Source organism: Caloenas nicobarica, chromosome 3 (genome assembly GCF_036013445.1).
Source record: "Caloenas nicobarica isolate bCalNic1 chromosome 3, bCalNic1.hap1, whole genome shotgun sequence".
NCBI classification, from domain to species: Eukaryota; Metazoa; Chordata; class Aves; order Columbiformes; family Columbidae; genus Caloenas; species Caloenas nicobarica.
The window spans coordinates 3,152,029-3,177,932 of record NC_088247.1 but is presented as its reverse complement, the minus strand read 5'-3'; the positions used below and the strand labels follow the sequence as shown (position 1 = coordinate 3,177,932).

Sequence of the window (25,904 nt, the reverse complement as noted above, 5' to 3'; positions counted from 1 at the left end):
ACAGGGGATCAGTTACCACAGCAACTGGAAATCCTGAGTGTGATGTGGGCCCATTTTGGGGCATAGAATCATAGAATATTTTGGGTTGGAAGGGACCTTCCAAGCTCCCCCAGTGCTCCCCCTGCCATGAGCAGGGACATCTGCACCAGCTCAGGTTGCTCAGAGCCCCGTCCAGCCTGGCCTGGGATGTCTCCAGGGATGGTTCATCCACCACCATTCTGGCCAACCTGGGACAGGCTCTCACCACCCTCAGCGCAAACAGTTTCTTCCTCATGTCTGCTCTGAATCTCCCCTCTTTTAGTTTAAAACCATCACCCCTTGTCCTATTGCAACACGCCCTGTTAAAAGGTCTGTTCCCATCCTTCTTACTGGCCCCTTTTAAGTCTGGAAAGGCTGCGCTAAGGTCTCCCCGGAGCTCCTCTTCCCCAGCTGAACCCCCCAGCTCTCTCAGCCTGTCCTCCCAGCAGAGCTGTTCCAGCCTCGGATCATTTCTGGGGCTCCTCTGGCCCCTCTCCAGCAGGTCCATGTGTGTCCTGTGCTGAGGACCCAGAGCTGGACCAGCCCTGCAGGGGGGTCTCACCAGAGCAGAGTCCCAAGTAGCTCCTCTCAGGCTTGCCCCAGGTATAAATCTGCTAAAAGGACATGTTTCCTCTGGGTTTTGAGACTGGAATGAACCAAACATTGGCTGAGCAACAAGGGAAGATGGGGAGCTAATTTCTCTGGCACAGATTTACTGCCCTTTTTTGGATTAAGCAGGCAGGGCTTCAGCAGTGGATTTACAAGCCTGAAGACTAACTATCTGATGGACATTTTCAGTGGCTTCAAGCTTGGAACAGTATCTGGTCTGCTGGATAGTTACAGGAGTTGTTCATGAGATATTTCTGTGACTAAAATCTCAGCTGGTGAGCAGGAACCATGAAACCAAGATACGGAGAGGAGTGCCATGGAGAGCTATCCAGAAGGAACTGTTGTGGGTTTGTGTCTCTCAGTCCCCACCATCTGGCCCTCAAAAATGTCTTTATGTGCTTTGCTGCCCAGAATTAACACATCAAGGTGGGTTCCTACAAGCCTTCCCTGAAGAAAGCACATCTCCAAGAGAACGCATGGATCACACATGTTCTTCAAACATGGTGATTAAAACAGCCTCCAGAATAAGAAAAATGAGAGGCTCAAGCCCACATCTGCTCTTTGGGAAGTATTGCAAACATCAGGCTGGATGAGTGGGACAAACCCATCCCCATCTCTCCTACTGAAGCTGTTTGTCCTTGTAGCATAACCCATAGCATATATATATAACCTGTAGGATCCCATGTCCATTTAGGATAACGCTTGCATCCCCTGCGTCCTTTATCTGTAGCTTTTAGTCTCCACTCTGAGAACACCATCAATAAAATGGAAATTTATTTTGCCTCTTTCTGGCTGTCCTGCTATTTTCACTGCACACGCGCTGGGGCAGAGACTGCCCGACATGACGTTTGCACAGCACCTGCCATAATGAGCTCGCGTCTTGGTGGGGGCTCCACAACCTATTGAAGAACAAATAATTAATCATGGGAATAATTATGTTACAGTTCAGCCAATATGAGCTCTACTCCTCTGTACTGTCATGCACAATAATACAGATTTAAAAGCCCTGGTGTTTAATTAGCAGCCTGCAGCCTTTTATAATATTTTATACTTTTTTTTAGATCTACCTCGATATTATACTTAGAGTCATGGAACACACCGCCGACAACATTTTTCTTTTCTGTGTTTGTAATTTATTGCAGTGCAGGAAACAAAATTGATTTCTTCTTGTGTTGATACAATTTTGGAACTGTCAAAAAGAAGTATCACATTACAATTTTTATTTTTTCTTACTAAAATTGTTTCAGAAGATAGGCAGTATAGGCAATACTACATGTTGCTATGAAAGTGGAATTGTGAGAGGGTTACTGATCTTATAAATTCGCCATTCTCAGAGACATCAAATTACAGGGTTGTGATAGTTAAGATGAGCCCAACCATGTCTCCAGAAGTCAAAGCTCTCATAACACAAGCAAATTCATTAACCCAAGAAAATAAATGTGTCTGAAGGCATTAGCTATGCAAATCAGGTGCAACCACCCCCTAATTCATCCCTTTAACAGCACTTCAAGCCAAACTTTAAAAAATTTATTGTCTCTCCAGATTACAAGATTGCAAAGAAACTCTGTGAGCTGCACAGGCCAAGAAGCTGCATTTGCCAACAGGTGCAATTTCTGCCTCTACTTTGGCTTTTAATGTTGGTGAATGGGAAAGGGCTCAGATTAAGGAAAGCCACCCCAAAGGGTTCCCAAATCGTTATGCACTGATGCTGTATGGTAACACCTATCAGGGCTGTCGGTCTTTTTTCAAGTGACTTCATAAACCAAAGTGGAGGCGATGGAGTCAGCACAGACTATTGCTTGATGCCAACAGGGCAGGAAAGCCCCGTTCCCCCGAGGCCGCAGTATCCACCAGGGTTCTTGCTGAGGTACTGCTGATGGTAATCTTCGGCGTAATAAAACTCCGGAGCCTCCCGGATTTCTGTTGTGATGGGACCGAAGCCGCCCTCCGTCAATACCTGTCAAGAAACAACGATGGAAAGCCATTAGTGGTTTGATGGCTTCTCTGCTGATGAATGATGTTAAGAGACACAGACGTCTCTTAGCTCTTGGACCACAGCTACAGCACATCCCTGAAAGCCCTTTATCCTTGCGCTCATGTTATTTTTTTCCAGGAGACATTCGAGGGCACCAAAACAGGCGTTGGTGAGAAGATGTAGTGCACCCTCCTGTTTTAATGGCTCATTTGTTTAATTTGCTAGAGCCGCATATTCATTCTCTCCTCTTTATTGACTGCGCCAGGCAGGGATGTGGTGCCATCAATGAAAGTGGAAAACAAATGTGAAAGGCATCAGAGCTCACTTCGATCAGGCCTGGCCAGCTGCCTTGCCATGTCCAAGAACTTCAGCTGGTAGGTGCTTCAGCTTTGCAATGTGCAATCCACACTGAACATCCTTATGCCAAGAATTTTTTAGCCCCACTGATGTCATTGAGAAAGAAGAGTATTTGGGCTCCTTTTGCAAACCCATTCTTCAAAAAAGAACAGTTCCATCATCATCAGAAAGGTATTTTTAAGGCAAATTGTGACTCATTTCTGAAAGATTTCCCAATACGTGGACCAGGAGCGATAATCACTTTGCAGGAAAAGAAGAAGGAATGTGGGTGGGGATTTTAAATTAGGCTTTAATTTCTTCCTGATATCCCCTAACTGAATTTGAAACTCCTGAAAAGTTTCCGACAGAGGAAATTTCTTTTCAACATGATTTGCCATGACATTTTTTCTACTGAATTTTCCTTTTCTAAGGCAACTGGAAGCACCAACATTTTGGGGTCAATTCTTGTCTCAGGAGGGACATCATAGAATGATAGAATACCAGGTTGGAAGGGACCACAAGGATCATCTGGTTCAACCTTTTCTTGTGGTCAGTAAAGTCGGTGATAACCCAATAAACACTTTAATTGGTGTCAGACTACTGTTGCAAAGTATACTTGTAAAGTACTGGATGTAGATAGAATTCCATTCCTATCAGCCAGACTTGACAGTAAGATCAGCCGTAAGAAGAAAGCGTTAGCACTTAAGATTTCCAGATAAATATGTGTTTTCTCATCATACTAATAAATAAAACCTATAAAAGGAAGTCATCACACAGAATCACAAAAACAGAGCTGGTAGACCTCTTGTGAGTCAAGTCTAACTTCTTTCATCGTGATGCACCAAATGATAGCCACCTTACTCCCAGCAAACATTTGTTTAACTGTTTCTGAAAGATCTTTGGAGATGGTGATCCTCCAGTTTCCTCAAGGGGATCCATTCCAATATTTACCGTCGTCTTAGAGAGTTTCTCCTAAAGTCTAACCTAACCAAGGCCACTGCTTTCATTTAAACTACTGTCGTACTCATCATGGATGTGGAAAGGGAATCATTCCCTTCCTATTTACAACAGTCTTCCACATACTTGGTGGCCAGGAAGAGAGAGAGACGACATGTAATGGAAATAATGCTTCATCACAACATTAGCTGACACTTAAATAATACATGATTATTTGGGGCCAAAGAGTCCTCAAATTTCCTACAAGAGGGTTTCCTAGATCCTGCCTCAGCACAGCTCCGTACTGACCACAGTCAGAGATCAGTTGCTGAACTTTGTAGAGCATTAGTTTGATTTATTCTGGTTGTTTCACTGTCTGGAGGATACATTTTGTCATATTCAGTTTTCAATCAGGAACGAAGTAATAAGATTGATACAAAATCCATGACTGACCTGTCTGGGGAGCCCCTGGGTTCCCAACACTACACATAAATTCTCAGTGCAGGTTAGGAGGTTGTTGACTAGTTAATTAATTGTATTTCAACATGACAAGGTAACAAGCCAAATTTCACAGGAATCTGGCATTATTTTCCCATGTAAAATCACCAAACAATGTTTTTCATCTTTGTGGCAGGCTTTGTCCCAAGGGAATCAGATTATTTAACTGCCAGATATGTGAGAGAAGAAGATAAAAAATGTGACGGTATGTATCACAAAATGTTGGCAACAGCTAACGCAAAGAGGTGTCAACACAACTGCTTTTAGAAAGCAGTATTTCATTTAGTTTCTAACGTTTCTACCAAAGACAAGCACTTTTTAAATTATCTTCACTCCAGAAAGATGGCACAGACTCTGTCATCATGGGCATTAGTCATTTACTTGCTGCTGTAAATGCATGTAAAATTGGCTTCTCCCCCTTAACTGAGTCATGAGGATGCTGCTCGAGGGATGGATATTTTTCTACCGTGCAAAATACTATTTGTTACAGATTTTTACCTGGGACTTTTCCATCATTGGCCTAATTTTGTCAGTTAGAAAATCCATTCTGTTCAATAACATACCACAAGAGGGCATAAACATCATTTATCCTTTTCAGAATTACTAACAGTCTATTAAAACACTGCACGCTGAATAAAGCAGAAGCCTAAGACAACTCATTATATTGTACTTCGGTCATTAGCAAAAGATACCAGCACTGTTGCCAGAAGCACCAGGAGCCTCAAGCTCTGACATTCTGCCAAACGCTACCTTGAATGTTTTGATTTTAAACGGGAAAATATTTTCCTTGCACTGACTGTGTCGATGCAAAGATAAAACCATCACTGGGAAAGATGATGAAGTTCATGATGTGCTGGCTCTGGCAGGTGTAAATCAGTCCATTCTTGATTGATTTCCTGCCGCCGAGGCAGATATAATTTGATGATAATCCTGTTCTAGCAGACTTTTTAGTCCTCGCTGTTTCAAAATTCCTGAGCCAGCCAACATGACCTCTCATTATCATGGTGCAGCCAAAGGGGCTACTGCAGCCTTTGCATGCAGAAATCGGAAGGATCAAATTATGGCAAAGTGTAATTAATCCTTGGGACCTTTTACTCAGTGCAGGAAATTTTTAAGGTGCTACTAGATCTTTTTCTTCCCAATATTCCACCGCGATTCAAAGAGAATTAAATAACTCAATGGATTTCTGTGGCTTTTGTCGTAGGAGAGGTGATACTAGGAGATCGCACTGATCCTTTAACTGATTATAGTCCTGCCCAAAAAAACTGGCAGGTCCTACTGACGAGAGGCCAAACCAAACCAGAACCCAAATCCCACCCAGCTGTACAGGACAGAGGGGACACAGCCAACCCATGAATGGACATGAGGAAAAGGTTCTTCACCCAGAGGTGCTGGACACTGGAACAGGCTCCCCAGGGAGGTGTCCCGGCCCCAACCTGACAGTGTTCAAGAAGAGACTGGACAACGTCCTCAGACACACGGTGTGACCTGTGGGGGTGTCCTGTGCAGGGACAGGAGTTGGACTCGATGATCCTGGTGGGTCCCTTCCAACTCAGGACATTCTGTGGTTCTATGAACCCGGTACATCAGGATAGGTGCTGGAGGAAGACGTTGCAGCCTGCGCCGGGAACCTCAGCACTACTGCTTTTTAAAACAACCTGTACTTCCAGCATTTAAAAGATTATGTTTCCTAATTTATTATAGCATGTGAAAGCTTTTTGCTGTTGTTTGCTTTCAACTCATTGCCTGACCATGTCATCACATCCTCTGCTGCAAAAAAGAATTGCTTATTCACTCTTGCCATAGCAATCTTGATTTTACACCTATGCCTCATTCGTTTCTTCAGCGAGCTTTACAGGCTCCAGCTCCACACTTGATAACTTGGGTCAGCCTTTTTGCCCTTTTCTGCATCTTTTCTAGTTCTCTTTTACTGCTGCATTGAGACGGGATGACTGGAATTGCACTCTATTGAAGATCGCCACGGATTTATTCAGTGGTGTACTTACACTTTCTCTTTTATTCTCCATCTCTTTCCCAGCAATTCTTAGCATTCCACTTGCCTTTCTGACCTCTGCTGAGCACTGAGCAGACGTTTTCAAAGAACCATCTGCAATGACGCCAGGACCTCTTTCGCGGGCTAATTTAAACCCTATCATTGTGTCTGCACTTGACTTTTATCGACATGGAATTTCAGCAGCTGTTTTATTTCCCAGACATTTGATATTGTCAGATTCTTCTGCAACTTTTTGTGGTCGTGTCTGCTTTTGCTAACCTGCAATAAGTCTATACCATCAGCAGATTTTGGCACATCACTATTGTCTGTCTCCCTTTTCCAGCTCTTTTGTAAGTGTATTGAACTGCCCAGGTTCCCAAGACAGGTTACTGGTAATCGTCTCCCTCATGGCAAAAACTGCCCAGTTATTTGCATCTTTTACATCCTACCTATAACCAGCTATTCATTCAGAAGAGAAAATTTCCTCTTATTCCACAGTGTGTGGCTCCCTTTCATGCAGCCGCTCTCTTCAGAAAACTTTATCTGCAAGACATGAGTCTGCTAAAGTCACATCAACTCTTCTCTGAAATCCTCTATTCTGCGTGTATCTGCTAACTTCTGATAACCAATCTGCAGCACAAAACATCAGACCTCACTTTTCTGTAATTCTGCTGGATGTTCTTGGCAATACCTTAAGCACAGATGCAGCCCACTTTTCATTGCTTCAGTGGCAGGACCAATTTAAATCACAGCTTACCTGTGATGCTCATGTGTAAGAAACTTCCAGTTTAGTTTCCTTTCGTATCTGAAGATGGCCACCACTTGGTTGCACTGACCTGCCACATTTCACTGATGTGCTCTGAAACCTCTTCTGCTGTAGCTTGAACCTGAGACGGCTCCTCAAAATCATAACCATGACTTGGTGTGGGAAACCCCTAAATTCCTCAGCTGTGTCATGAGGAATTACGCAGCTTTCTGCTGTGATATTACCTGTGTCAGGTCCTTCATGGACAGCTCAAGCTTTGTAGATGCTTTTTCTCTAGAACTGGTGCCTAAAATGCTCAACTATCCAAAGCAAGATATATTAGTGAATTAGCGAACTCGAGCAATTATTTTGGATGCAGATTTGCATCTATATTTGGACCTGAGCATCTGAGTTATGAGGAGGAACTTTACTTTGAGGTGCCAGAGCCTGGCCCAGGCTGCCCAGAGCAGCTGTGGAGTCTCCTTCTCTGCAGACATTCAAACCCGCCTGGACCGACCTGTGTGATCTGCTCTGGTGACCCTGCGTGAGCAGGGGGGTTGGACTGGATGATCTCCAGAGGTCACTTCAACCCTAAACATTCTGTGATTCTCTGATTCTGTGACTGAGCAGCACATACTGGCAAGAAGCAATTTTTCTCCTGGTGGCACCAAGACTGGAGGTGTGCACCAAGGCACAGCTTAGAGAACTTGCACTGTGGGTACTGGGCCATCAAATAGCCAGTGCTACACACATGAACACTGCGTGCATAGGATCAGCAACTGGTATAAATATCACTTTCCATGAAAACATGATATTGGACACACAGTCTTGGAACCAAAATGGATGGCACCAAATGAAACCCTATTTTTTTGCCATTTGCACCAGACCAGTTGGTTATCCAGCTGTCTGTGGCTTAACTCAGTGCTACCAGTCCCACCTCTGCTCTAGTGAGGTGATCCCACAGCATGCACATACAGTTAGAAAGATTTTCATAGAATCATTTTATTATAGAAACATAGAATCATAGAATCATTTTTGTTGGAAGAGACCCTCAGGATCATTGAGTCCAACCATAACCTAAGTCTAGCACTAAAAATGTAACTCTAGCACTGAAATCATTTTGGTTGGAAAAGACCCTCACCAGCATTAAGTCTAGCCGTTAACCCAGCCCTGGCACTGCCCCATGTCCCTGAGAACCTCATCCCCGTCTGTCCAACCCCTCCAGGGATGGTGACTCCAGCACTGCCCTGGGCAGCCTGTTCCAATGCCCCACAGCCCTTCGGGGAAGAAATTGTTCCCCAGATCCAACCTCCACCTCCCCTGGCGCAACTTGAGGCCGTTTCCTCTGCTCCTGGCGCTTGTTCCTGGGGAGCAGAGCCCGACCCCCCCTGGCTCCAAGCTCCTTTCAGGCAGGTCAGAGATCAGAAGGTCTCCCCTCAGCTCCTGTTCTCCAGCTGAACCCCCAGCTCCCTCAGCCGCTCCCATCACACTTGTGCTCCAGCCCCTTCCCCAGCTCCGTTCCCTTCTCTCAACTCGCTCCAGCACCTCAAATTTTAAGAGACTTCCTACTCATTTGAGAGATGGTATAATCTTAACAGGTGTTTCCACTTTATACCTTGAAGGCCATGCACTGGGACACAACAGAGTCTCCCTGTTAGCGAAACTGGTTTGTTCCGCTGGCAGCAATTCTATTTAGTTATTCCAGGTGATAGGAAATTCTGTCCTCAATGGGGGAGATTATACAGTAGACTGCCACAGAATAAACCCAACTAGTGTAACAACAGAGGTTGTTCTTTACTTACTACCAAGCATGTGTGTTTAGCACACGATACTTCTGCCCTTTGATTTGCTGCTGCCCTCTGAAATAATTGCTGCTTCAGCTTTTTTTATAGCCAGCTATTTACATGTAGCCAAAGTACGTAAAAATATGTAATCATTTGACATTATGGCACAGCAACAACACATTCAAGGTGTTTGGCTCCGTGTTTATATTCAGATGGAGGTAGCTAATACTTGTAAAGTGCCTTGAGAATTTGGAAGGAACTGTGCAGAAAAGCACCATTCCCCTGTACCTCCAAATACCTGAAGGAACAGACTGGAAGCCACCGACACTTCGATATGTTGTGCTGAAAATGCGTGGTTCGTGGAAGTTCAGAGAAGGGGTTGAACCCGCTTATAAATTTGTCAGAAAAACCCTTTAAAATTGGTTTTGTCGGATGAAACCATTTAATTTTCTGAGCAGAGGCATTTGTAAAGCAGCGGAGTATTGGTTTCAAGCATTTTGTGGCTTTTAATAAAAATAGCACCATCCTTTGTTTGATTCGATACGCACTTTAAAAGCTCACAGCCTGTACTCAGGCCTCTGCAATCGCCAGTTTGTCTCGTGTCTCAGCGAGTTACATGAAGCTGCTGTATTTCCAAGGGCCCCTCTAAAATCCATGACGTCGAAAATACCGCAGAATATCTTGACACCTGTGACAGCTTCTGCTTCTGTGTCATCATTCATCCTCCATGTAGAACTTTGAGGCCGGTAATCTCACAACCCTGACTGTTCCAGCAGGGAATCTCTAGGGCTACCCCTTTATTATATTGGCTACTCGAAATTTTGTTATATCAGCAGCAATATCGAAATTCAGTTCTATTTCTAAGAGCACTAAGAGTGAAAGGAGCTGCATTATTTCAGGAGAAGGCCTGCAGGAATTAATTGCAATAGACTCAATCCTCTGTGGGATGAGGATATGTGTACCTCTTAGATACGTGATTACTGTGATATTTTTAACTGTAAAACAAATTAACTGGCTTTGCCTAGCGTATGGATGAGGCTTGGAAGCCGAAATTGAGCAATACACGCTCACTTGGTCCAGAGTAACTAACTTTGGTCCAGAGGAACAAACACAAGGAGGAGCGCGAGGCTTCAATAATGTGCAATTAAAAAATAATGTTTTATTTTTTCCTTTGTTTGCTAAGCATCATGTAGATATACCTCTCCTTTTCCGCAAGGCAGCCTCCTCTGCAGTATAACATCTCGATTATATATTATTTTAAATTGTTTCCTCTGTGCTGCCTTCAGTTGGCTGGAACACCTCACTGGTAAACACTCAACTGTTATTCTAGTGAATATTAAAATTCGGTTTGCTGTGCTGGGTCCAGTCTTTTCTGTGTCACTTACTGATGTTGGCTTCTCCGCTCTAATTGATGCCAGTGACCTCTACAAGGCCCTGGAATGGGCTAAAATAACGTCTAGCTGGTAAAATCTGCGTTTGCATCCGTGTAGGTGACCTCCTTTTGGAAATCGTGTGTTTATCCAGAATGAGCCAGATGGGAAAAATGATCCTGGCAAGGAAAATTTGGGAGCAGTAGCTGAGGTCTAACCCCTGCTACCACGCTGGGCAGCAGCATGGACTGGGACCAGACATCCACTTTCTCCTCTTCCCATTTGCCTCTCTGCACAATGGACTCAATGATACTGATCTATTTGAGAGATGCTGCAAGAATTGATTAGCTAATGTTTTGCACAGGGCTTTGGAGTCCTATGTAATTAGCTAATGCTTGCGCAGGGGTTTAGAGTGCTATATAATTTCTAAGTATTATTAATACCCTTGCAGGAAAGCTGTCTAGCCTCAGAACTTTACAGCGTGCCTCTTGCAAATTGGGCAAAATTGAAACCAGGAATGATCGAATTACGTTGGTATAAATTCTGCGTCTTTCATAGTGTGGGCATAGGGATCTAAGAGCAGAAATAGTGAAATCCATTGACTTTACAACTCACTTTGCTCTTTGCTGTGATAGAAAAGCTGCTAGGTCACTACATTATGAATCTGAAGACATAAAAAACATCCGAGAGGGACTACACGTAACCTGGTCAAAGAGGAGAAATGCTGTTACATGGGCCGGCTGGAATTGTTTATACAAGTGTATTCTTCCAGTGCATCACAGGGAAAATGCAGATAAGAAGAAAATACAATAGAAACTTAAAAAGATGGTGTTGCAGAGTGCTAAGCTGAAGAATCTTGATTCTCATCTCTAAGTCTGCAAAATTTACTTCGTCAGAGCTTTTGACTGTTGACAAAGCCCACACACACAACACAGCACATCATCTGAATCAAGTAAACTGAGCCTAACGAGAGACACAGCCTACAAGCCTTAGGGGAAAGCTCCACATACATATATAGTCCGTTCAGTTGGTTTGAAGATCTGCTTTCTCTGAAATGCTTTTCTCTTAAATACTTAGCTTGATAGAGGCTGTTTGGTCACTCATTCCTGCCAGAGGGGAAAGAATTGCTGGGCTCGGATATAAATCACACCTGCCAAGGTAAATCACAGTTGGCTGAGAGCCTGGCTGTTAACATACCTGAGGCCCCAAGTGGTTATGCTTAGCGGGTCTAGGAAGGATCAGGAGTGCAGTTAGTTTGATATTTCCTACTATTTTACATCTAAGAGTACTTCCTCATTGCCCACAACAATCAGCTACGCCAGCTGAAATGGGAGATTTATACAGACTTCTTTGCACCTTCCGGCAATGAGAAAAGATGAAGAGGGAATTTGTCCTAAATTGTATTAAATGGAACGGACAGTGAAATAAAATCCGCAATTCTATTTTTTTCCTGGTAGGTACTGATCCTATGAACATGCATAGAGAGGAAGTTGTATCCTGCTCTCCATCGTATCAATCTAATTCTGGATTCAAAAGCTTCTGCTCCAGATACTGACTGGTATAACAGGATCAACTTGACCCACAGTCTTTACAAGCTTGACCTTCAGAATAGAGCTTCCTGAACACCCATCCTGCCTTCTCTTGAGGGAAGAAAGATGAAAGTGAAGAATGGCACCAGGGGGCATTTAGGAGGTATAGGAAGATAACATTAGCAAAGATAAAAGACATCTTGCTCAACTAGCATCTGGGAACTAATTAGGTGTTGAAGGAGCCATTGAGAGAGATGGAAATTCTGTTTGTCTAGCCAATTTTAACGCAGCCAAACAGCCTTTTACTGTACATCTCACATGGATAATTTATGACGGCTAAGAAAAGATATGCCCTGTTCTGACTTCCAGTGATCTAAAGGTAAAAATCTATTCTGTGGTTTGAGACAGCAGACTGTTCTCTAATCATTCACCCATTACACTCATATTCCTGAGATGAAAAATGGCCGAGTCCAAACTGAGATGGGGCCACCGATAACAACCAGTGCAGAATCTTCCAAGCCTTTGTGGACCAGAACTGGTATCTCCACATGGTGCAGTCCTGAATGATGCTGAGAGCTAAACTGGGTCCAAAAGCAGCGTAATGGTAAAATCAGGCAAATCCATGCTGCCTGCGGGTAGAAGAAAATGCTCAACATATAAATACTGTGTTGACAAGACTTTACCACTTCCATTAGCTCAGTTATCTCTGAGCTTCGCTGCAAAGTGCAGACCAGCCCATGCAATGCAAGGTACTCCTTTGTGCATGTATCCTTTGCAATAAATGGAAGCCACTCCAATGATTTTTCATGCAGGAGAGCTGCAACGTAGGAGTAAAAATGTTAATTTCACATATTTAAGATAGAGGGCTCAGTTCAGCTCTACTGTTACATTCCCATCATTTTATTTTTCTCACCGGCGCCAACACTGCGTTTATATCAAGTATTTCTTCCACAATATATAAGTATGACAGTTTCTCAGGAAAACATATGAATTTTTAAGAGGAATAAACAACTTATCTTTTCCTAAACTCATACTGAAAAATCCAGAAATCGCTTCTGTGGTGATTGAAGGGAAAAACTTTCAGACAGAGACCAAGCATGAATATTTACTTCTGAAATAATAAAAATTGGTATACTTGAACACCTGAAAGAAGACCCTTATAATGGGAATTGCTGGGCAACCTGTCATCTCTGCCGATTATTTTGCCTCTAATAACAAGCTCTGTTTTTTTATTCAGTCTCTCATGACCATTAGTGTGTAATGCTAAACCATCTCATCCCAAAAAAGCAGGGAAATGATTTGCATTGAGCTGTCTGCCTTCTTTAGAAGATGGAGTTGTTTGTGGTGAAAGCCCTGAGCCAACATTCTGGAGCAGCAGGACTATCGCCCACCTCACCTCTGACTGTCCCGATGCCTGTCAGCAAAACAAATTCTCCAGATCTCTTTCTGCTCCTGTTTCTTATTCTTTAAAATAGCACTGATGCTACTCATCCTTTTTTTATTCTGGCTCTGCAGGGCACATGCTGTGTCTTACAATGGGCATATGTGCACCACTTGGCACGACGAGTAGCCTGACCAAAATTGGAGGCTCCACTTGCCACAGTTAACAAAAATATGAAGAACGTTATCATACAGTGTGCCTCGCAGCTCCAAGGTCAGCTGAGAGTGCAAGGGACACGCTGGCTGTACTGAGATTAAGGGGATTTTGGTGATACTGTTTGTCCAACCAAGATTTCATCCAGCCATAGGAGGATATTCTGGAGTGAAGAATCACTCACCTTGAATGTCGGCCAGTAGACTCAACTACTAAACTTGCTTCTGTCACCAGTAAAGAATTTTCAATCTATATTGCTGGTTCTTATATAAGAAAAAAACATTCTCAGAGGGATCTAAGGTGGACTGAACACTCCTAGCAATTTACAGAAAAATTATTGCTTATGCTATATGTTAGATGTTCTGCCAAAACAAAATCACAGAACCATTTTGGTTGGAAAAGAACCTTAAGATTGAGTCCAACTGCTAAACTCACACTGCCAAGTCCACCACTAAACCATGTCCTTAAGAACATCACCTGTGCATCTTCTAAACTTCTCCAGGGATGGTGACTCCAGCACTGCCCTGGGCAGCCTGTTCCAATGCCCCACAGCCCTTTGGGGAAGAAATTGTTCCCCACATCCAACCTCAACCTCCCCTGGCGCAACTTGAGGCCATTTCCTCTGGTCCTGGCGCTTGTTCCTGGGGAGCAGAGCCCGACCCCCCCTGGCTCCAAGCTCCTTTCAGGCAGGTCAGAGATCAGAAGGTCTCCCCTCAGCTCCTGTTCTCCAGCTGAACCCCCAGCTCCCTCAGCCGCTCCCATCACCCTTGTGCTCCAGCCCCTTCCCCAGCTCCGTTCCCTTCTCTCAACTCGCTCCAGCACCTCAAGGCCTTTCTTGGCGTGAGGGGCCCAGAACTGCCCCCAGGATCCGATAGACGGGCTCATCAGAGATCTCTTGTGCTCAAATGCAGCTTAAGGGGATGGGATGATAAAGGATGCTACTTGTCCTGGGAAAGGAAAAAGCCAACACCATAGTAACCTGGTTCTCTTGAAAAGTAGGATTTCATTTATACTACACACTTTGGACAGGACTGTACGCAACACGGCACAGCAAAATGTCTGAAACTGCCTGGGCAGCCTGTCCTTGTGTCTGACACAGAGATAAGCACAGAATGGGAGAAGAAGAGCAAAGAGCCTTGACTACCTCCCCAAGCATCAGCAAGCAGAGAGGAGGTGGATCCAGCATGAGATTGATGGTCTGACCCACCACATGTCAAATGAAACACAAAATTGAGGTCATTCCCCATGGTGAAAAAGGCAGGGGGGACTTAGAGCTGATCTCAAGCATCAGTGCAGCTAAAATTTAATGGCATTTCCAACTAAAATTCGCACTCTGGTTTGAAATGGAAACCGTACTCTTCCATGCTAAAATGTGTGTTATCAGGCAGCTGCTGGATTTCCAGCCTGGATCTTTCTCACCTTTCTGTCTGACTGACTGAGTTTGGTGTCATATTCTCTGGATTTTTCATCTGTGGAACAGACCACAGACAGGTCGACCACTTTAAAGCCATTTGGATCCTTCAGGATGACAAATTGTTTCTGTTATCAAATATATGCACAATTACTACTAAAGTTGTATTTGAAATGGTTACCAGGGAATACAATTTATTCCCGTACCAAGGACTGAAAAGTCAACAGAAAATGAACAGAGCGTGTTTAAATCACAAGATAAGTAGTTTTCCAGCTACTATAAATAGAAAAGGCTGGAAGAATGCATCCAACAAGCAGAAGAAAGTGTGAGGAGGGTAAAATTCCACAGTGTTTTGGCTTTGGACTTCAGAAGGTAGTGAGTATGAGATAGTGTGAAATACAAAGAAGCCTTTGTTGTTTACATCTGAAGTTTAAAAGTGGCACAGTGTGAATAAACAAAGGATGTTCCACGGAACGCTGCAGCAGTGATGTACTCACTCGGCTTGCGTTCCAGAAACGGCATGTAAATAGAGGCATCGCCTTCTTGTTTAAAAAGGGAAAGAGGTAAACTTTCAAGCTTGCCTTCTGGAAAATCTCATTTACCCAGATCTTTAGGTTTTTGATAGGCTTTTAAGTGGTAGGAGACACACAAGCTTAATAAGACTAAGATCTGGATCATTTAACATTTGCTTTCAGGTTGGTTAAGCTTCTTACTAATGGTAATAGCACACATGCTTTTGGAAACCTAAATTAGCTATTTGTTATCTTTTCTGAAAAAAAAAAATTTGCTCTCAAGTAGTGGGATAATGTGAAGCAGTTTATTTTTTGTGCAGACATGAATAAACCATGCTGCTATGATAGTTCCATGAGTTAACTGATTATTTTATAGGAGGATGCACTATGATGCCATTGGTAAGGATGGGATCTATAATACATAAGGCATAGACTCAGTTACTCAGAATGATATTTCACGTTGAGCAGTTGCATACATCAAATGTGGTTCAAGTTAGTTACAGGCACCTGTACACACCTTTCAGTGCAAAGATCCTCCCATATTTGACAAATCATTGATCAAATTTGATTTTAATTCACAATAATGTAACATATTCCTATGGCATAGAGGGTAACTTTTGATTAAATTAAAAAAAAAAAAAAGTTATGGGTTGGATTTTCTGTATGACATCTACACTGGAGCCAGCAGATGAAAACACCTTTTGAATAAGCATGTACAGTCCTGAGAATTTCCATACAGATCGGTTTGGTTTTGCTTATTTGATGCTGAAACCAACTGATTTCAGAGTGGAAAGCCGGGTAATGCTGTTAGCTATGCATTTTATTTGTGTTGCAGTGAACTCTCTGTACGTGAGGCAGCTCCGGGTACCAGAGACACGCTCAGGACCTTGGCAGGTCCGATAAAAGACTGATGGGAAGCCCAGGACATCACGAATGTCACCGTGGCAGCAAAATTAAACTCCAAGGAGCCCACGTCCCAAACTGATAAAGCACTAAAGGGACATGGGTACAGCTGGGGTCAAAGAGAAGCGGGTGGTCTACCAAACCCAGCATCACCCACTGCATCGCCCTGCTAGGGCCGTATCTAAACACACATTCCTCTGAAATCACCTCTACAAAAGCTGTCTAGGAAGATTAAACTGCTGGTGAGTAATTAGCACAGTTGCACATGACAAAACAAGACACAATTAATCCAATTCCTCTAATCCTTCCCCATGTACTGACTCTTTGGTGAAGGTTTTGATCTGGACTGTGGAAATCAGACTTGGTTTTCATAGCAAGCTCGTTCACCCAAGACAACCTAAAACCATTTTAGTTATTCAAGCATTAATATCCACTCCTTGTGCGAGTGCCCTCGAAAGCAGATGGTTTCTGCTTACAAGCCCCCGGACTGAAAGCACAATGATACTCCTGGAATCCGCAAATACGTGGCAAAGAAGTCATACTTTGGATGAGAACTGGAAATGCTGAAATATGACCTGTGCCCTTTGCAAAGCAAGATCACTTCAACGGCCCAAGCTCTCTGCTTTATTTAATACAATTACTTACCTTCTGAGATTTTGAAAACCGGTTACTTGTGCCTGCAGCAAAACTATTTTACCAGAAGAGGGGAAAAAATGCATTTGGCCAGAACATCAGCTGCAAAACCAGCGTAGTTATTTCTTTCATGCCCTCTGGCAGCTGCCAAAAATGCTGGGAGTACAGCAGCAGGCGGGGAGGGATGAAAGCAAAAATCCTTCATAAGGAAACAGGGCAAATCCTTCAGCTTCAGCTCCTTCATGCATCATCCCTGGATGAGCTTCCTTGGCATAGCTGTGATCAAACTGCTTCTGAGCACAACAGAGAGAAATGTTTTAACTATGAATACTTTTGATTAGCACAGAATTCTTTCACAAGTTGCAGTGCTTTTTTTTTTTTTCCTTCACAAGATACAGTGATTTCTTATTAAAGAAAAATAGCAGTGAAAGGAGACCTCCAGAGCTGCTTCAGCTTATCCGCCTGCCCCAATCTCTTCCTGCTCCTTCCTGGAAGAGCTTAGAATCATAGAATGAGAGAAGAGTTTGGGTTGGAAGGGACCGTCAAACCCATCTAGTCCAACCCCTGCCACGAGCAGGGACATCTGCACCAGCTCAGGTAGCTCAGAGCCCCGTCCAGCCTGGCCTGGGATGTCTCCAGGGATGGTTCATCCACCACCTCTCTGGCCAACCTGGGCCAGGCTCTCGCCACCCTCAGCGCAAACAATTTCTTCCTCATGTCTGGCTTGGATCTCCCCTCCTTTAGTTTAAAACCATCACCCCTTGTCCTGTTGCAACACACTCTGCTGAAAAGTCTGTCCCCATCTTTCTTACAGATTTAGATACAAACTGCTCTCATATATGCGATTAGCAATCCTCACCACAGACATACCCCACAGGAGGGGCTTGGATGTTTGAATGAGAGTCACGGTCAACAAGTTAATTTGTCAGTAAGCTTAGAAAATACAAGACCATCTTGGACTTCGGGGTCAAATTCCACTTGTCATATAAGCCTCCTAGAATCAATGAAATGGATTTATGCGCCTGGAAAGGAGATTTGAATTTGGCCATGAGTAAAACAAAATACCGAACTGATTGTGGCTGGACAGGAAGCAAAGAAAATGCAGAGAATGCACTTTACATTTCAGAGAGAACCTGGCATTTGCAGCACATCGCCTTCTTGCCAGCTCCAGAACAGCAGTGGCTTGGCAGAGGTTTGATGGCCAGATGTCATCCTCATCTGGTTGTCTTGGCTCAGGCCGTTTGTTTGAAATGAGCAGCAAAACAGAGCGAGCGTGGGGCCTTTCCTGGTGCTGCTCGCACGGCAAGAAATAGGAGTAGGGAAGGTCTTTTGGGCGATGCCGTAGCCCTCGAAATCTGGCATTGCTCTGAAGCGTTTTGTCGAATTTACAGCCCTCACCAGGCGAAATCTGGGAGGTGGAATCAGAGTTAACAGGCCAAAACCTAAATGGGATGTAAGGATTTGTTTGACAGCTGTCTCTCTTTGGGTGATGGATACAGGACAAATGATCTCCCTCCACGTACTTCCCCAAGGCGGCTCTGAACACATTTCAGCACTCAGGAGTCCTGTGTGTGTTTCCCAGTGATAAAATGCTGCAGTTCTATTTTATTTCTTTGTTCAAATGCATCGCTATGACTCTTCTCCACTGCAAATTTTCAGTTGTTGTCTTTTTTTGTTGTTGTTAAAGTTTATTCATTTTTTTTATTATTATTTTTTTTATTTTTATTTTTTCTTTTTCATTTAAGGAGAGAGATCTTTTGTGTTCTGTGTTTCTCTTACATTACCCTAAACAACAGCAAGAAGAAAAGCATCAGGGTAGTCCCCATCTAAAACCTGCTGGCTTTCTAGTTCGTTGTTATTTAAGCTAGTACAAGCTATTAAAGATGTACAGATAAATACAGTGATGCAGTCTAACATTACATATTCTTCCTATCACATGGTCCTTTAGATACAGCAGAAGAGCTGAACTAAGGGGGAAATGTTAGCCAGGGTTTTGATGTGGCAGCTAAGTCACAAATGCCTTTAGACCCAGGATACAAAAGACAAGAAGCACATACAATTCTCGCTAAGACCCCACGTGGTTGACCTTATATCAGAAGGAGAATTACTTTTTCAACGGAAAGCCTGATAGCGTGCGCGTGTATGTTTGTATACACATCAATATGTGTGATAAGAAGGCTGCTTTGTGGCGAAACCTGCCAACAAACCCATTTTTTTGTCACCATCTGCTAGGAAGAGAGCGAGCACCTGTTAGGAGCAGCTGCTTGAATGCAGAATGTAGGTAAGAGAAAAATCAGTTTCATTTTGGAGTTGGCCTGCTGCAGGTAGCACATGGCTCTCACCAACAAGGATGCCAAGTGGTCCTTTTTAAGCTTGTCCTAATTAGGAAGTGGCTAGCATCGAGAAATCACAAAACTGTTCATTTAAGTTATTACAGCAAGTAGAGAGAAACGATGGGGTTCCCCTGCCGCCCCCCAAAACACCTCCTCAGCCTTCATCGGGGTCTCTATCCTCTTATTTTTTTGAAGCAAGAGCACGAGGAAAGCTAACAGGCCATTTGGAGATGTCGCCTGTGGCTCCGTGCCATCGCAGTATCAGCAACACCCCTCTACTCCTTCCTTCGGAGAACAAATGCTTCCCTTTCGCCGCCTCTTTACGTCCATCTCGGTGTGGGTCCGTTGAGGGTTTGACGAGAAGGAGATGAAGGGGCTCAGTCCAAGAGCTCGCTGTGATCAAGGCCATAGACACCGGGAGATGCCAACCTGGCCAGGCTGTCGTGTCTCCAGGGGAAGCGATGGGGGTCCCACCACCCAGGCAACTCGAAGTGGGCAGGAGAGACAACATTAAAGCATTTTCCACACTCTTGTATCCAACATCACAAGTCAGCGTGGCCTCTCCCACCATGCCTGGCACCATGGATGGCCTCCAGTCTGCTGCCCTTAATCCAGGTTTATGGTATCTGTGTTTCCATTGCAGGAAGAAGGTCATTCAGTTCATTCTCTCCTAACCTCCCAAACATAGACTATTTCTAATTTCCATCCAATTTTCTTCAGCTATAGATTATAGCCTTGGTGCCCCACAGTCAAGCTTCCCTTGCACAGCCTGTCACACACCCAACATCTGCATCTTTCTGGTGCAAAAGGGCTTTTGGTCTTAAAAATCGGCAATACTGCGGGGGATTTTCCCACTCCCCTTTTTACTACACAGCACTACATCTAATAATCGTTGGAGGAGGTACAATAGCACTGTGAGGAGCTCCTATCTACATGTAGGTGACAGCAACAGGAGGTCAATGGATGGGTTTCCCTTGCAGAGGGAAAATTTGCATTAGGCACTGATATTTAGGAGTCTCTTCAGGCCCAAACATCTTCCCTGTTATTCTTTTCCCTGCTTCCTTGTGTCCTTCTTTAGCCTCCTTTCCTTGCTTTTCCAACCCCTTTTTTCCTACCTGCTCGTCTTCTGATTTGCCCTGTGTCACCGCCCTGTGCTATGAGGATGATAAATATTTGGCTTATATAACCTTTTTATAAATAGTATGTCCAACTCATTCAATCTCCAGGATCGATATTTTCTTAAATGGCAGCAGAGAACTGTTCTGAGTGTCACAACGTGCTCAAAGGTGAAAATACAGAGGCTAATGCACAAATATAGACACTGTCTTGAGAACAAGGGATATCCCCAAAGTGTTTTTGAGGCTCCAGCCTCTGTGGTCTGCATTACAGTTCAGCTGGATCAAATGCTGATCAAAAAACCCCTGATTCTTGGATGGGAAAACATCCAACCAGCTTGGGCTATGGAAACCAGAGCAAGTATGTGAGGCTGACAGAGAAATAACATTTCTTCTGCTTGTAAAGGAGTAAATTTGATCTTGATGCAATAATACACACATAAAATCACACAAAGCCATCCCACAGAGTCACTTCTCAGTACAAAGCTGTACTTTAAATGGTGTGTTTTAGAACAAATACCTTCGGTCAAGCAGGATTTTTTTTTTTTTTTCTTAATGCAGATTTATATCTGTAAGCACAACTGTAAGCATATAGATTCCTGCCTCCTGGGACGTGTCTAATGGGCTCTGAATTCTGTCTCATTCTTTTGTGAAGTGTTGGCTATACAGTAGGAGAACCGAATAGGGTCTTTCACTGATGGATGCTTTTTCATTTTGAATTTAAATGTACAAACCAAGATCGCGGGTCATTCTTGCCATGAGAAACGCCAACAGAAAACGCAAGAGACAGAGATTAGGGAGTCAGTGACACAGAAACGTTCAAGGACAGGATGAGCTAATTAATGTTACCCTCTGCCCTCTAAATTAGTTATATATTTACATAAGTGCTCCTGCTCACCACCGGCAATGCAGGAGCAGTAACTCCAGCTCCTTTTAGCCAACAAAGCCCATTTGGTAGCGAGATTCACCTCCTTCTGTTCTATACGCCGTGATTCATGGCTGGGTTTGGGCTGTCAGGAGAGCAGGATGTCGAACAGCTCGGTGCTGGATTTAGTGATACCGTGTAGAAGAGAATGGGAAAAAGCTGTCAGAAAATGAGGTGCTGAGCTCAGCGTTACAGTTCATGAGAGCAGAAATTAAAAGTGTCTATGCCCAGGCATAAGGGTACCCCACCAGGAAAGCTTTCCCCTGGGTACAGCTAAAGAAACACGCGTTAAATCCATCCTTGAGAGCAGCCCAAGTGCCAGTGGAGCTCTATTACAAAGCAAACCCACTTGAGGCACCCCAAAATATTCAAATATTAAGATATTTTCCCCATCTTTTTACCGCTCGCACGCACTCAGATGAAGAACCATCAATTTGGGGAGCAGCTCAGTCTTGGAAACAATCTGGTGAAAAGTTCTAACTCCCCTGCTTTTTTTAAAAAAAAAATCCAGTGACTGAAAGGGGAAAAAAAAAGGGAAAAAAAGAAAACAAAAAAAGAAAAAAGAAAAAAAATGGCCTTGTTCATGCTGTTACAGTTTAGGAACTGCTGGCATCCCTCTCTCCGAAAGGATGGGGAGCCGAGAGCTGACTGCTCAGCAGCTGAGAACGTGTGTTCTGGAAGCAGCACGCCTGAGCAGATGGTGAAATGATTACTGCCAGTAAATGTTAGAGTCCTCTTTTTTTTTTTTTTAAAAAAAAAAAAACCCACAACTTGAATTCTGAACAACAGGGGAAAAATAATTACAAAGAATACATGAAAGCAGCTTGATTTCCTTTCTTTTTCTTCTCTGAAAGCATGCGTGTCTTGTTCTTTTCTAATACCTAATGCTGCAAAAAGAGGGTGTTCATTGGGTTTGCTAGATTAAAATCTAGCAACAAGCACTTTGTTCTGGTGAATTTAACACAGCTTTTGTTTTTTAAAGCTGCGTGTTCGCTGGGAAATAAGGAGGTGCAGGATCATGTGCTGTGTACAGGACCTTAAAAATGAGATACAGGGAAAAGGAGAAAGGCTGTAGCGGTATATTGTGGGCAGTTCAGCTTTTAAATAGGCTCTGGGCTGGCTTGTGCTATTACAAATAGTACTTGGGGTAAGTAATGGGAATTATGCTTGGGCTGTGCGTCTTCCTCACATCATCAGGTGGTTTTTATTTCCCTCTGAACCTTTCCTCATCCCCGTCTCCTCTGCCAGCCCTTCTCTAAGCTCCGCAGGCTTCAGACGCGGGTACCAGGGGCTTCCTCCTGGCTCCTGGTCCCACCTCCTTCTTGGATGCGTCCGAGATGCCCTGAGCAATTTCTGATCCCATTAACTCCCTTGCTCCCCCTCTCTGTCCCAACTTGCTCTTTTTTTTGGTAGCACAGAGTCATAGAATGGTTTGGGTTGGAAGGGAACTTAAAGATCATCTAGTCCCACCCCTGCCATGAGCAGGGACATCTGCACCAGCTCAGGTTGCTCAGAGCCCCGTCCAGCCTGGCCTGGGATGTCTCCAGGGATGGTTCAGCCACCACCTCTCTGGGAAACCTGTTCCAGAGCCTCACAGCACTGACAGCCACTCAGCATTCTGCCAATAAACACGAGGCACAGATAACCTGTTCATAATGAACTACAAAAGGAAATAAAGGTTGGACGACAGCTGAAAAGAATTTCCTTAAAACCATTTTTGCAAGGAATGGGAAGTAGTCTTTAGATTGCTAAAGATACGTGGACATTAGGACAAAACATTTTTTTAATGAAGTTAATCTCTTTAATGACAACTATCTTTCCTTAAAATTTGATTTCCTTCATTTTTGCCTTCAGCTTATCCCTCCTCATCACACTGGGTGCCATTGCTTTAAAACCCCAGGAGAACCCAGCTCCCAAATTTGCAAAGAGCGAACACCAGCCGCGATGGTGAGGAGCATCCCTGTCGCTTAGGTAGCGCTGGAAAGCAAACTGCGGCAACAGGGCACACACAGACACCTACCCCGCAGCATCTTCTGAAGGCTTCAGCTGTTATACGCTGTGACATCTCTCCCAAACGTGTGGGATTTAAAAGAAAAAAAGAAAAGCCTGTAAATTAAGAAAGGCTAGGGAAATTTCCACATGGAGATCAAAAAAAACCAGGCAGAATATCGCCCCCTTACCGAATTTCAGATCCCTGCTCTGCAGCAGGGAGGTACCAGAGCTCCTCGTAGACAGGCGGGGAGAAATATTTTAGTATTGAAAACAACATGTTTTTCTCCAGCTTCCTTCTCTGAACAATTTTGGCTGGATCTTTAAAAATATCAGTCTGAGGAGGCAGAAAACTGGCAGGGAATATTTCACTCCCCCCAGTTCCCCCAAATTAGTGTTTGCTAAAGTATCAATCAACTGAGGAAAAGATTTTTGAGAGGAACTGTCAGACATTCCTAAAACGGGGAACCTCCAGCTCGACCTGCAAGACTGAGGTTGGAAGGAACTCGTTCTCTTTCACTAGTTTAGCAGTCGACTTCTGTTAACTGTTAATTTTTTTCTAATGTCTCCCTGAGCAGTCAGGAAAAAGGTGACTGGCAAGGGGATGGTTCCATCTGACTCCTCTACAGGAGATGTAGCAGCAGCTACGTTCTCAGTACCTCCTGCACAACATTAATTTAGAAGCATGGTCCATTCCAAAGTCAACGTCAAGAAATATCTACCTCCAGAGGGTTCAGTCCTCCTAAAATTTGCCATCCAGAGGTGCCTACACCGCTCCACTGGCTACGGAAAACCCCATCATTTCTATATTCCTGTGTTAAGTGCATCAGTTCGATGCCAAAATTTCTGACGGTGAGTCTGGGTCAAAGTAGATCAAATTTGCAATGAGAAGACTGAGACTTCCCTGGCATTTATTTGTGACCATACAGGAAAATGAATGATCAAAATCTGCTGAATTCTCAAAGATTATTATTATTATTAGCCATGAAACTCTCTTCTTTGAAAGTCAGGCATGATTTTTCAAGGTGAAACCCAATAGCAGTTAAAGAATAAGATTTTAATTCCAGTTACAATAATTTTGAGGCTTTGTAGGGATATTTTCAATTACAGTCACAGCTCTTATCCCTCGACAGTTTACAGGGAAGTAAAGAGAGGAGTAATTGAAATGTTGCATCTTCATTCAAAGACTCCGCCACTTATCAAACAAAACTGAAATGAAAGGTGCCAAGAAAGTCAGAGGCGGACGATTGTGTGGATACTTCTCTCCTTGAGATACAGCACTTGTATCAAGGACATATACCATCAATAACGACAACAGCAGCATTTGTCTTTGCAATTTAACTGCATTCAGAGCCCGCTACTTCAGATGTTTGCTTAAATAGTAATAGTATAAATGGAGGCAGACAGACTCAGGTCCTTGTAGTCAGGCTATACGAGCTGCCGAGTTCAAAGGCTGAGGATTTTAGCTGTGTAATAACGGATAGTATTACAAAGCATTGTGTTAAAAAGCAAATATTCCTACACACGAAAATACCCTGTTCCCACAGAGCGTGAACCTGGCTTTCTCTTTCTTCTGTACCGTATCGCTGGGATTTGAAGAAAAACACTTGTAATGCAGGATAGCACTTCGTGCTGAGTTACTAGGGAACAGGACAGGTTTGGGGTTGCTTTTTTAAATTGTTATTTCAGCTAACTGAGGACATTTAGATTTAAGATCGACAGCACAAAACCAGACAACACAGGAATACTTTTAAATGCGTACCTGAAACACCTGAGCGTTTCTCGGCTGATAAAGAAAATAAAAATCAACGGCAACCGAGGAAGCGTGCAAGGGATTTAATTCGATTTGAAAATGACACATTTTCAAGGTGATTTCTACATTCACTAGGAGTGGCAAAGAACTTACCGGGCCCAGAAGCAGGTCTGAATATCCGTATTCTTATCCTACCTTAAAGCACATTTGCTGAAAGCCCCCTCTGCCTGCCTATTAAAAGCGTTTGCCTTCAGCTACTGAAGGTTTCTTATTATCTTCTCCGAGTCTCACTTGGTGAAAGGCAAATACCCCTCCAGTTCTTTCTCTATAGGGTTTATAAAGTGATATTGTGTTCATCAAGAACAAGGCCAAACTACTCTGAGACCTCCGTACAAGCCCAAAGCTGTGATATTGTTTTCATTATTAGCCTGAGCCTATCCAGGAGTTGTCTAAAGTAAAAGTGCCTGCTATGGCTGGCTTTACAAGCACATGTGGTCTAATGCCTGTTTCATAGGAGTACAACGCAAGGCTTATAGACCTTACTAAAAATATAACAAAAAGAAAAAAGCTGGCGTCAAGTCCTTTGCCGTAGAAATTAGTGTGTGATCCCACAAAGTCAACAACAGAAGATTTATGAGTCTGTGGACGATGCCTGTGCCTCCGTTTGCCCACTTGTAAAACAGGTGTTGCAACATTTTGACTGACAGAAGAGATGCTTTGCAGCTGAATTGTGTAAAAATTAAGAGTAATCTTTAAAATAAAAAATAAATATGACAATACCGCTCGAACTCACGAGTGCCTCAGCATTGCCTGACCTGGTGAGGAGTCTCTGGAGATGCAACCAAAACCACCTTTTTGCTGGAAAAAAGTGATGATTCTCATGCCAGTCTTCCCTCTAGTTAGGATGCATCCCATCCCTCATCATGACAGAAAACCCAGAAAG

At 43.6% G+C, this 25,904-nt stretch overlaps 1 protein-coding gene across 2 annotated transcripts in view; it reads right to left on the bottom strand.

Moving 5' to 3' along the window:
• Positions 1 to 1,753: 1,753 nt before the first annotated feature.
• MSRA (methionine sulfoxide reductase A) overlaps positions 1,754 to 25,904 on the bottom strand; it is a 302,120-nt gene continuing 277,969 nt past the window's right edge. For both annotated transcript variants that reach the window (XM_065631686.1, XM_065631687.1), the window contains one exon: positions 1,754 to 2,584. In XM_065631686.1, coding sequence (XP_065487758.1) covers positions 2,420 to 2,584 — 165 coding nt within the window. In that variant the 3' untranslated portion in view covers positions 1,754 to 2,419. The remainder of the gene's footprint in view (positions 2,585 to 25,904) is intronic.